The sequence below is a fragment of the Dermacentor variabilis genome, chromosome 1 (genome assembly GCF_050947875.1).
Source record: "Dermacentor variabilis isolate Ectoservices chromosome 1, ASM5094787v1, whole genome shotgun sequence".
Taxonomy (NCBI): Eukaryota; Metazoa; Arthropoda; class Arachnida; order Ixodida; family Ixodidae; genus Dermacentor; species Dermacentor variabilis.
This window is the reverse complement of record NC_134568.1, coordinates 136931030-136944439: the sequence shown is the minus strand read 5'-3', so window position 1 is coordinate 136944439 and position 13410 is coordinate 136931030. Positions and strand designations below refer to the sequence as shown.

At 45.6% G+C, this 13410-nt stretch overlaps 1 protein-coding gene across 5 annotated transcripts in view; it reads left to right on the top strand.

The window, feature by feature from the left end:
* LOC142585079 (uncharacterized) overlaps nt 1–13410 on the top strand; it is a 185401-nt gene that overhangs the window by 55403 nt on the left and 116588 nt on the right. For 4 of the 5 annotated variants that reach the window (XM_075695607.1, XM_075695589.1, XM_075695599.1 and 1 more), the window contains exons 11-12: nt 2184–2844; nt 5937–6111. In XM_075695607.1, the coding sequence (XP_075551722.1) occupies nt 2184–2844; nt 5937–6111 (836 nt within the window). The remainder of the gene's footprint in view (nt 1–2183; nt 2845–5936; nt 6112–13410) is intronic. The other variant, XM_075695581.1, reaches the window with a different exon arrangement.

Sequence of the window (13410 nt, the reverse complement as noted above, 5' to 3'; positions counted from 1 at the left end):
TCTTTCAAAAGCTGAAATTTCCTCTTTGTTGCGAAAGGGCATTCAATGACGGCGCATTGAAAACATCCGCTCTTGTCTCCGCTTGTTCCGCAATCGCTTCATTCGTTGAAATTGGAGCTGAAATCCGAAGGTATTTGATGTGACGTCTGCTCTCGCCGATGTCATATTGCCGTCACGACCGCACTCGGTCGCGTCCTCACCAGCACACATGGTCGCGTCGTCAGCACTGCACGCAGACGTGATTTCCCGATCACCCGCGTGCGCCGGTCGCCCCTTGTCGACACGGGCGGTGGCATCCGCTTCTGGGGTAGTTTTCGCCTTCTGTGCCTTTCATTTTCCGTACGCGTGGGCCGTTCGGAACTTGCTTCCTTTGTGGCTCATCACGGAACATGTGCGTTAGGGTAGTTCGGCTGCCATGATGGTCAAACACAGGGAATGGAATTCGCAAGGCGCTGCTGCGCCAATGCGCACAAGTGTGTTTCAATTCAAATGTACAACAGCCAATAGGAGCGCTCCGTGTTCCCCACGTGACTAATGCGCCCAATCACGATGCCGCTTTTACCTCTCTTTTGCTCGCGTTTGCTGGTTTTATTTTTCGGTGGGGAAGTACGGCACTGCAGCTATCTTGAGCTCCGATCACTCCGCTTTACGATGATACAGACTGCTGCGCTGCGTCATCAGATAGCCGAGCTATCCGCGGTGCGATGGCGCCTTCCGAAGCACGATATTTTTGCAATTTTTGATGACGGTGCTCTAGGAAAGTGCTATTTTCTCGATTTCTTTTGCATATTTTGTTATAATATTTCTCCATGAGGTAAAAGAAGGTCTGAGGATTGCGAAAAAATAAATAAATTGGAAAATAGAAAATTTTGACCAATGCCAGTAGTAAAGTTGAATCCCCGACTCGGTGGCCATTGAACATATGTTTTGTATCCGTAAACAGTACCAGCTTATTGTGTACGTATCAGTGAACATGTAGTGTTTCCACTTTGCATCGCATAAGCACGGTGGTGCATCGTCTCCATCTGGTCGCCTGACAGAACAAGCCTCAGAGATCAGAACAATGGCCTCCAAGCGCCCTGAGTGTTTGTGGTGAAGCCACATCAACATCAACATAATTTCAGAGCTGTGCCAGAGAGCATTATCGCATCGTGCAAACAAGGACTCGCGTCATGCCGAAGCTAGGATAAAAAAGACGCGGGGTGCTCGGCACAGAAGAAAAATTCAACATCGTTTGTGCTATCGAAAGTGACACTCACGAAGTCTGCGCTGGCATGTGACAAGGATCTGCTGTTGACTATGGTGTGTGGCATTTGGAATGCGAGGTTGCTCGGCAGCGCTGCTGCGACCGCGAATAGATGTCGGTTACGAGGTTACTTTTCATCATCGTTGCCTCTGTTGTTGCCGGACTAGCAACAGTGATGAGGACGACACAGAATGCGACGGCACGGGTGGGTGATTCAGGCCTGACAGTGGCAGAAGCTGTGCGTTAAGTCAGCCTCATGAATACATTCGTTACGATGAGAACAGCACCCCGAAATTAAAAAGGTGCCCCATGACTTCTGCAGCGCTACCACATGCGTGCATGGAGAATACCTAACACGAACGAGGAATCTCCCATGCAAGTGTTTGCCAAAAAGAGGGGGCTGGCTGAAAAGCTAGCTTGCAGCTTCAGTAAGTTTGAGGCCGCTGTCGTCGGTTTTAGGGCGCCGTGGCATCAAACAAAAAGAACTTTTGTCGTGGGAAGTGAATAAATACTGCATGTTTTTTCCCCCTTCATTGCACTCTGAGTTTTGACAGGTAAGCGGGCGATCTCGCGCTATTTCGGTTAAACAGTACTACTGTTTAGTACGTACTTTTTCCGAGCTCCGGCCAACTACGGTTTAACGTGGTTTCACTGCAAAACCAATTGCTGCAGTGCCACATGTGGCTTTCTTTTTCTCTGCGTGGTTTCTGCCAGAGTAAACAGTGTGTGCATTATTTCTTGAGAAAAAATGTGGCTCTTTCCGTGCTTAATTCTGTGTTTTTTTTTTTTTTGAGGGAAAGTCAAATTGTAACACTTTTTTTTTTTCGACAAAGGTGTGCATTTTATCTGGGTTCAGCTGTATCCGTGCAAGCCTCTTTTTTATCATATAAATTTCTTGCAGCAGCCCTTGAATAGATTCACTTTTGTCTTTTTTCAGCAGAATTATCAGCGGCCATTCAAGAATATGCCTCCACGATTTCTCAAGAAGGCTGAAATGCAGCGTCAGCAGCAGCTACGTCAGCAGCAGCAGCAACAGCAACAGCAACAGCAGCAGCAGCAGCAGCAGCAGCAGCAGCAGCAGCAGCAGCAGCAGCAGCAGCAGCAGCAGCAGCAGCAGCAGCAGCAGCAACAGCAGCAGCAGCAGCAGCAGCAGCAGCAGCAGCAACAGCAGCAGCAGCCACAGCAGCAGCAGCAGCAGCCACAACAGCAGCCACAGCAACAACCACAGCAACAGCCACAGCAACAGCCACAGCAACAGCCACCACAAACAAGTGCTGGCATGGCTCCACCGCAGACCTCCTCGAGCGTGGGAGGCATGGGTGGTGTGAGCTATGACCCTCGTTGGGTGGCCATGGGAGCTGGAGGACCCTACCTGGGTCAACTGGGTATGGGCCCTTTGAAAGCTCTTGGTGGCCAGCGTCCCCCAGAGCCAGAGGGGGGCACCTCCTACCCCAGTGCCGAGGATCGACCCTATGAGGCTCGGGAAGCTCGGCCACTGGAGTGCTGGCCTCCTGGGGCTGGACGTCCTGCTCCCCCACAGGCAGACCGGCCCCCACAGGCTCTGGCTCCACCCATGGCACCGCCACATGTGCCGCCAGGTGAGGGCGCTGTTCTGATGTATGAAATAGTCATGCTGAAAGGCTTATCTTTGAAAGAAAATTTTTGTTAATGGGTGCCATCTATGGCATTTTGCATAACTTAAGGCTTTGGAGGGGCCATCTTTTATTATGTACGCATAATGTCTAAATAATACAGCTGCGCATCATATTCTGTACAGTTGACCCTCACTATAACTACCGTATTTTCCGTTCTAGTAAGTCGCGCCGGTGTATAAGACTCGCCTGTTCACTCGGTAAGCGATTAAACAAACAGTGACATTTGATTTTGTGAACCCGGGTCACCCGCAAGCGTAGCGGTTGCATTCCTATAGAATTGCGATAGCAATGATATGGACACTTGAGGTGTATTATTGCCATTGTGGTCATGATGTTCTATATAAAGTCTAAGTGTGATAACATTGTCCCCCCTTAACGTACGCTGTATGTGCGAGTGAAAGTGTGCGACGGGGAGTGAATTGCACACAAGGGAGGAAAGCGGGACAGTAGTGCCGGAGTAAGGTGGGTGGCTTGTACTCTTGTAGCAACTGCGCAGTTTACGCAGCGGGGCGCGCTGTATCTTGAAAGTGATCTGCACACACGACGACTTTGGGGTCAGTCGACTCGTAGTCAGCCTGCCGCCGCTTGCGTTGCCACTGTGTTTTTCTCGCACTGCGCTTGGCAACACGATCACGAGAACTCGGCACCTCCATAGTGTATACACAACCGGTAGCAATCCAGTGCAACCGGGCGCAAACTCCCTCTCTCCTCCTGTACCGCTGGCGTGTGCATCGGGCAAGGTCATTGGAGCTCAGCGAAGAGAGTGCGCAGCATAGAGACGCGCGGCGACGTTTCCACGCCACGCTTCCTGGGGAAAGGAAGAGAAAGAAAACTGGTTATAAGTGAGGGGTCTGGCATGGTCGCTCGTGGGCCAGGGGAGACCAGAGAGCCAGAGAGGGCTCAAAAAACGTAGCATAGCGATGCGGCGATTGTGCCCGCAATGTCTTCGAAGGCATATTCTGCCTATCTTTATTCCTGCTCTCTTCTTTCTTTTCCCTTTTTCGTTCCTTCGCAGCCCCAGTGACCACTCTATCTGCGTCTCTCGCGTTTTTCTTGTGTGTGCCTGTGTTTCAACATGCCGTGTGCAGCATGTATGACTGCGCTCATCTGGTGAGCAATGGCATCCGCAGACATAGAAAAAGGGGAAGAATCTGGACTTCGCAAGAAAGCTTGAGGTAATCCGGCATGTCGAGAACGGAGAAAAGAAGTCCTCCGTGGCAGACGCATTTGGCATTCCGCGGAGTGCTTTACGTACGTTGTTAAAAAACAAGCAGGACATCAAGGTTAAGGGGGGACACCCCACCTAAATTTTTTTTTAATTTGTGGCCACAATTTGGTCAAACTTCCATCACTTCTGTATTTTGACATGCTGATTTCAAATGTCCAATTAGTTTTCCCATGCAACAAGTACTTTTTAAAAGCGAAGTGTATGGTGTGCAGTTACGTTTTCACGCACTTTTGGCTTGTGACAAAGTCTCCTTGTTTTTGGTGGATCTCATATTTGTCTCCCGTTCATTCAGACTTCTTGGCGATCCCTGTCGAGTTCGAATCATTGGTCGGCAATTGTAATATGGCTGGTAGAAAAATCCCGCTGCCAAGCGAGGCAGCAGGTGTGTGTTGCAATGAAATGTACAGCAGCACAGGACAGAGTTGCAAGGGCGCATGTAAAGGAGGAAATGCAAAGCAAATGGACAAGGAGGAAAAAAGTAACGTGGAAGGCATTCTGGTGAAGCATATTGGAACCTACAGAGGTGCAGGGTTTGCCTAAGCAACAAAGAAGATTCTGCACATATCTCTGCACCTTTAGCCTCCAGAATTGGACAGCAGTCGTGTAGGTACCGTATTTATTCGAATCTAACTTGCACTTTTTCCCGATAAAACGGGTCCAAAAGTTGCATGCGTGCTAGAATAGAGTACGGCCATAAATATATGTTACCCTATTGCCATCGCCATTTGAAAATGGCCGCCTTGTATGCGCTTCGAGCCTAGCTACCGTAGCTTTCTCCGTTTGCTCTAGTATGTGTGCTTAGGCAATGCTTCCATTGGCTTAGGTTAGTGCACTGTCCGTCTTCCCGTTTTCTGAGTTTGCTCTATCAGCATGGAAGTGCAGACTGCAGTGACATGCAGAGTTCATCATGATGCCATAATTAAAAGGAAAGCGATCACATGTGCAGAGATAAACGGAAATAGGGCCACATCATGGGCATTCGGAGTTCCCGAAACTTGCATGCCGGACTGGCGCAAACAGGAGAGGCATTCTACTCCGGCAGCTACTACTTATGTCGTGGCTGCCCGGCCCCTATCTGGAAAGCGGTCTGCAACGGAGACGAGAGTCTACGCATGTAGGCGCGCACCCCATTGCTTTCTCGTCGCTTAGTTAGCGAGACCCGCTGTCGCACTTTCTCACTCCAGCGTTTAGTTTCCGGGGTCATTGAGCGAGACGTGTTCACGTTTAATTGTGCGCGTATGACACCATGCCTGTTAATTTAGTTAGTAATCGAATTTTCAAAAGTTTATACGGTTGATAAAACTACTATCCTCACTTTTCGTATAGCTGTCTACTAATTTGCTATCCTCATCGATGCTTCCCCTTTCGAGCAAAACTGAGTTTTTTTTAATTTATTGCAATATTAGTGCATGGGGAGTCATTCTTTTGTTTTTTCCAAATGAAAATTGTATTTTTGTATGAAAGAATGAGGTGTGCGGTACTGTAAAGGACTCTTCTTCAGGTCACGGCAAACAGGTGCTCGTTACAGTTTGAGGGTGTTTTTCTTTTTTTTTGGTCGCAGAAAACAGGTGCACATTACAATCGAGGGTGCATTAAAATAGAGTAAATACGGTAATCTGACGGCCATTCTCTCACGCCATAACTAGCGAGTGCTAAGAAACCGTAGGTGGGGAAGTTTATAAGTGTCAGAGGATCTGGGTGTGAAATCAGGGGAAGAGTGCCACTAATTTCTGGAGTAAGGAAATAAGGTTTAGTTTATCACTTTGCGACTGTGTGAATCTTGTTTAACTTCAATTTTACCTTTCAGGTGGCCCATATGACAGCTGGCGACCATCTGTGGCACCTGTGTACTATGGTGGCCAGGTTGCCGACTTCGGCAGGAATGCTCCCAGCTATGAGCAGCGGTTGGATTTCCCTCCAAAGAGGGCAGACAAAGAGGATTTGCCTTTTGACTGCCGCTCACGTGGGGATTCGTTTAGAAAGTGAGCATACTTTGATTTGTTGCTGCAGTCTGTTCATTTTGAAATTTAACTTCGGCTTGTCATGCATCTATGATTAATTTTACTTGCTGTTTTTTTTTTTAAGAGTGTACTTTTAACCTGGTTCCAGAAATTGCTAGCTGCTCTCATTGAATTATGAAAGCTGTCTTAGATAAATTGAGAGCCAATATATTTTATTGGTTTCTTTCCCTTAAGTCCATTCCTTTATCATCCATTGTTCACGGCTGGCCGTTGTTGGTGATAACGCAAGTGAATTGCCCTTAGGACCACGAATTAGTGCAAGAAGGAAGAGAACTAAATAGAATCATTAGTTTATTTCAGCACATGTTTCTTCCTGGACTGCAACTGGCTGTAAAACTGCTATGAAAGCACAATAATAAAACTCTAGATTCACCCTCTTGTCCCTTCAAACAAGCATAAACATATGAGGGTCCTGAGCCACTGCTAGGCTTGGTGGAAAAATACAGTTTGCGGATAGCATATGTTGCTGTGAGAATCTTGGCCAAGTCTTGCTGTCGTTCGTGGTGCACAGAGCTTTTATGCGGAGCACGAAGTCAGTTTTCTAAAGCCCTCTTTTCAGCAGAAGCCTGCTGCTCACTCTTTTCTGGATGCTTTATTTTGTAATTGGCAGGTTCCCATACGCATAGCTATTGGCCTGTAGCGGTCTTCAATCAAGAAGGGTGTTCAAATCTGTGCGCTTTCTACTGTTACTGTGTATGTATACTTATTATGGCAATTAAATAAACAGGCTGAAGGAAGCGAAAATCTGCTTCCAAATATTGGTAATACTTAATCTGGAGACGACTATCGTCTGCTCATGACCTGCCGTGGCTGCCCACGAAGGAATTAAAAATTTAGCCACCTTGCTTCTTGGTGTTGCAGCCATCCGCTATCACTAATTTAGACTAGTTTTGAATGCTCAACTAGCCTCGAACCACACTAACATAAGGTCAGATTATACGCATGCTTCCCAGTGTGTGCTCACTCCTGGCTGCTCCTGGTTAAGGGGGGACACGGGGATCAGATAACGAAAACCGAAAAAAAAAAAAGAAAAGATTTTTTGGCATCGACGTGTTTGGATATCTGCAATGCCTAATCTACGTTGTATCAAAATGGTTTGGCTGAAAACGCAGTAAAAGTGTCGGAAAATAATTCATCTGTGCGCAGGGCAGGAAAACAGCTTTAAATAGTGTAAAATCACTGCAGTTCGTAGAGCCCTAACTCTCTTTCCCGCCACTGAATGCCGCCATCTTGGTATCATTCGAAAGCTCGAAGTTTCGCCATTCCGTGTCTGAATTCTCTGGTCGTCGCCATCTTGTTAGAAACGCACAAACACGAAGCGCGGGTCTGCTTGAGGTGGTCACATGGGCCCCTTCGATGAAAACGGGCCTCCAATTGGTTGCTGTGCTGAAAGGCATCTCGCCATTGGTTGCTGCTGCGGCAGCTGGCAACCACAGCAGACCACAGTTGTCTGCTTTGCAAACCACCCCAGCGTCTTTCTTCATTTGACACTTGCATAATTAAAAATAAATTAAGGTTATCTGATTAGGATCCCAAATGGAGCAAGCATATTCTAGTTTAGGTCTGATTAACGTCCTATATAGATGAAGCTTAACGGTGCTCCAGACAACACAAGCGCTCATCCGTGTCTCTTCTTGTGTCGTCTGTTTGGCGCTTTAGTACTTCCTTAACGGTGCTGTTAGAAGCTATGGAATAGTGCCGTAAGGATCCGAGCGTGCGGTTAGCCTGGTTCGATACGTAGTTGACATGCATTTTCCAGGACAGATTGTGTGTTAAGTGAATACCCAGGTATTTGTACGATGAGACAGATTATAACGGAGTGTTATTAAGAAGATAGCGAAGGGTGTATTCAGGACGACGGCTGGAGATACGCAGGTGTTTGCACTTAGTGGTGTCAAGTGTCATAAGCCATTCGCTGCACCATGAAGAAATTGCGTTCAAGTCCGATTGCAAACATGCTTCATCTGAGGGATTAGTAATTGAACGATAAAGCACACAGTCATCTGCGAAAAGATTTATATGGGAGATAACCTTATCAGGAAGATCATTAATGTAAATTAAAAACAGTAGAGGGCCTAACACAGAACCTTGAGGTAGTCCAGAAGTTATGGAAACAAGAGGCGAGTCATAATCATTAACTGAGACATATTGACTACGGTTGGAAAGAAAACATTCAATCCAGCCTAATACCTGATTGTTAATAATATGAGCACCGAGTTTAATTAATAATAGATCATGAGAAACAGTGTCAAATGCCTTAGCAAAGTCCTAAAAAGCTCAATCCAGAATAACCTTAGCATCCATAGCGTGAAATAAATCATTAGTGAAAGATAGGAGCTGTGTCTCACACAAAAAAAATTTTCTGAAGCCATTTTGACATGAATTGAAGAAGTTGTTAGATTCAAGGAAGGTAATAAGATGAGAATAAATCATGTGCTCAAGAAGTTTACAGGGAACGCTGGTTAATGAAATGGGCCGATAGATAAAGGGACACTAAAGCGAAACAATAAACCAGTTTAGACTAATGAAGCAATGTTTGAGTACCCTGCAGGCAGTCATTTAAAAAAAATAGTTTGATTATTAGATGAGAAAATGAAGGTCCAAGTATCAGTATTTGAATTTCGCGCCAATATCCCAGCACCGGTACGTCAGCGTGTCGTTAGGGATTCTAAAGCATGTTTTCTCATTTGGGCCGCATTGGCTGAGTAAAGGTTCCCGAAACTTGCCATGTTTAATATTTAGTTCCTTTAGAACACATTGTGGTCAATCTGTACCGCTATATATAATTAGTAGGTGCTAGAAGACGCCATCAAAATCGAAGACGCCACAGCCACCGGGTGTGAGAACTCAAGTAGACGTCGCCACCCGTGTTTCATTCTTGCGCTTTTTCTGGCTTACCCAACGTCTTATCGTTGTAAGAGTGGTGTTTTTGGTGCTGTAGAAAGGTAATTTACTGATGCAGAAGAAATCATTTTTCTCTTTAGTGCCCCTTTAAGTATTGAAGTTTTACTACCTGATTTATGCAATGGAACCACCTTCCAATCAGGAGGGATGGTACAACTCTGTAATGACTGTTCAAAGATTTCACAAGGAATCAATGATGAGCTGGTAGATGTACTTTTCAAGAACTTCATTGTAATGCCGTCGGCACCTGAACAAGATGCAATCTTCTGTTTTTCAATTAAACATGTCAAACCAACCGAATCAATGAGTATTGGATCCATAGGTAAAAAGTCAGATCTACAAGGATGAGGGAAAACAGTCGGCAAGGTAGAGGAAAAACACGAAGAAAAAAAAATCATTTAACACTTTGCAGCAGTCGCTCTGGTGTATTGGAGTGTTGTGTTCATCACAAAGATCTACTGTATTCGGCTTATTCCCGCCGACCACATTCCAAAATTTCCTCGGAGTATCTCTAAAAAGGAGCGGGAGCCTGTGCTAGTAGAAATTTTGTTTTGCTTCAGACGAAATTTGTTTATAATCCGTCTTAGCGGTGGCGTAAGCATGCCAGCGTTCGGCCGTTTGGGTTGCCTTGGCCCGCCGGAATAGTCTTTTTTTTTTTTTTTTCAGTAGGCGCTGCAGACGTGCGTTAAACGACGGAGCATGAGAGTTGGATATAATGCGTTTCTGAGGGATAAATTCATTAATTAAAAAATTGACTTTTTTTAAAAATAAGGTCCAATTTTCATCAACGTTGCGCGTGTGGACACTTGAAATGAAGTGAGTATAGGTATTGGTGTACCGGCATTCTATCAAATAGGCTAACGTAATGCCTGATTCATGTTTATCGAACGGATTTTTTCCTTTTTGTTCAGAGGGAAAAAATGTTTTGATAAAGCTTTTGCAAAGAAAGCTCCACAATGGTTGAAGATACAGTAATACCTCATTAATTTGTGAAAACCGGAAAATATTTCCTAGATACTCAAAGTTGCAGAAATTGCAGTTAAAAGTTGAGTTCTTCCTAAAAATATTGCCGCTACTGACCAGCTTTTCAACAAAAGCTTTTAAACTGGCTTTTTGTAAAGGTATCAAAGAAAAAAATAACATACCAGAGATATAAACCAGCTCAGGTTTTCGGCCCTGACATTTTATTTGGTGCATAAAAAGAGCGTAAGGCTGGTGTGCTTCGTGGCAGCACTTGCACATAGAAAGGTGTCCTCGATTTTTCGAGATAAGCGAGTTAACGAAGTGTTGTAATTTTGAACGTATTGGCACTTGTAATGAGGTGCCTGCAGCAGTCTCCATAAATCCGCCTGAAAATTGCGCTGCCGTGTCAACTGATGAGGAAAGCATCCATGAATACGCCATGGGCATGAACTATTTGCTGGCCAGCACTCTTTAGGCTGAAGCAGTAGGCGAACCTTTGTAATGCATCAATTGTGACAAGGTTATCACTAAACCACCTGTAAAATGTAAAAACACTTGCACACAGTCAGTGCAAGCATGACCAGAAAGTGTTCTTGCACCTAGTCTTCGGCATGCCAACTCATGCAGAAGCAACCCTGACTGAATACAGGGTCCATGCGGGTGCTTGAAACCCTTGAAAACCCTTAAATTTGAAAAGATTGTTTTCAAGGCCTTGGAAGTCCTGGAATTTTTGCGGATCCTTGAATTTCCCAAATTTTTATATTTAATAAACTTTCAGTGATTGTATTTGAGAAAATTTTAGCGCTCCTGAATTCCCACTGCAATTTTGTTAAAAGTATGGTGCAAGTTTCATAAAAAGTCAAGTAAGCACGTGCCTAGCGGACGCTCGTGAACGTCTGGCCACAATGACACTGGCTTGCCCACCGTTTCCTCTCACCCATTTCCTGTGCTACTTTCCATTTGAGTAGAGAAATGGCAGCCACTGTGTGTGCAGTTTGCGCGGTCAGTGCCTCCTCTGGCGTGGTCGAATGGGGACATTTTGTGCGTGTTTAGCGCTTGCGTGTGTGGTTGTATTGTCACGTTTTGTGCATGTGTAACACTTATGCATGCGTGTGGTTCCATCATGCCATTTTGTGTGCGTGTAGGGCTCATCTGTGTATTTGCGGTTGTATTGAGAGATTTAGTGCACATGTAGCGCTTGGGTGTGCGTGTACAGCGGTATCAGGACATTTTGGGCACCTGCAGCGTAGTGTGCGCCAGTAAACGTGCGTGCCAACAATGCCCGGAAAACGCAAATTTCAGCGGTCGTGGCTGAACAACAACTACCGAGAGTGGCTTGCACCATACATGTCAAATCCGCACAAGGTAAAATGCAAAGTTTGCTGTAAGTGTTTTGACATCACTGCCATGGGCGGGAGTCGGCACTGAAAAGCCACCTAAGAAGTGGAAAGCATAGAGACATGCAAGCCACCGGAAGTAGCTGCATGATAAGGAGCTTCCTGACGATCTCTGAATGTCAAGCGAATGAACCACAGCCAGGGCCATCGCAGTCGTCAAACTTTATGGATGCATGCAAGAAGCATGAACTTGTGATTGACGCAGAAATTTTTGTGGACATTGAAGGTTATAACATCGCACTATTCATATCACTTGTCATCACAGGTGAATGAATTGTTTCAGAGGATGTTTCCAGACAGTGAGGTGGCACAATCTTTCACATGTGGAGAGCAGAAGTGCTCGTATATCGTGTGCCATGGTTTGAGGCCATTCTTTCTTTCCTCTCTGTGGCGGGAGATAGAGAACAGCAACTACTATGTTGTCTTGTTTGATGAATCTCTGAATGAGAATTGCCAGAAAAAGCAAATGGATGTTCATCTAAGGTACTGGGATGCATCACAGTCTGTCACCGTACGCTACTTCACATCTGTGTTTATAAGCCATGCCAGGGCTGAAGATCTGCAAGAATAACTACTTGGTGCCTTAGAACCACTTCCGTTACATAAAATAGTGCAAGTACCAATGGACTGACCCAATGTGAATCCCAAGGCATTCAAAGGCCTGCAGGAGCGCCTACAGAACAACAATCAGGTGAGGTGCTTAGACTTGGGCAGCTGTAGCTTGGTGATAATGCCTACACTGTGCATAATGTCTACAAGGCAGGTCTTGCAGCAATCAAATGGAGCTTGGACATTTTCCTCTCAAGTATGAGCAGGCTGTTTTTTGATGCACCTGCCCGGAGAGAAGACTTTGTAGTTGTCACTAGACCAACTCTGTTGCCTCTCAAGTTCTGTGCACATCGGTGGATTGAGAATGTCCTGGTGATAGAGCGGGTTCTGCTTCTCTGGCCTGACGTCAGAGTATGTGGAAGTGGCAAGAAGCAAGGAAGTGAACCTTCCCAACTGTGCTTCTTTTCAGAATGTTTGTGACTTTCACTGTGACCCACTAGTGGTAGCAAACCTCAAGTTTGCACTTCCTATTGCGATGACCTTCCAGCCATTTTTGACACAGACAGATAAGCCAGTTATGTTCTTTTTGCAAAGCACCTTGAGAGTATTGTCAGAAAACTGCTAACAAAGTTTCTCAAGTCTTCTGTTCTCTGTTCATCAGTGGAAATCACTGGCCTCCTGAAGATTGACTTTGAAGATTTAAACAACCATGTGCCACTCGAGAAGATAGATGTTGGTCACACAGCCAAGCAGCTTCTTAAAAGCCACACAGTAAGTGTGAAAGCCGCATTTGCATTTCGCATGCAGTGCAAGGAGTTTCTTCTAAGTGTCACAGTAAAGATCCTGGAGAAGAGCCCCCTGATATATCCCATTGTGAGAGGCCTCTCTTTACTAGACCACAGGCAGATGTCATCGAAGCCGGATGAGTGTCTGGAAGGCTTAAAGAAAGTTCTGGAAGCACTCATTTCAGCAGAGAGGATCCATGAGCATTCAAGGGATACTGTACTTGCACAGTTAATTGAGCTGCTACGGGAGTGCAAACATGAGTTGCAGCTATTTAAAAGGAGCTTGCATGCACTTGGCAAGTTTTTCTGTGAACTTTTAAAGGTTGGCTCAGCATATGCCGAGCTTTGGAGGGTTGGAAAACTGCTGCTTACACTTACTCATGGCCAAGCAAGTGTGAGAGAGGATTCAGCTTGAATCACCAGGTTTCAGTAGAGAACATGAAAGAAGTGTCTCTCATTTCACAATGCATAATCTGTGATGCTGTACGCGTAGCAGGTGGCATTTTCAATGTGCCCATCACCAAGGAATTGAGAGCATCTGTGGCTTCTGCAAGGAACCAATACCGTGCCTTTTTGGTAACACAGAACAAGCAGGAGCGTGAAGGTGCAAAACAGAGGAAGAAACGCTGCATTTATGAAGAGATTGAAACTCTCAGAAGGAA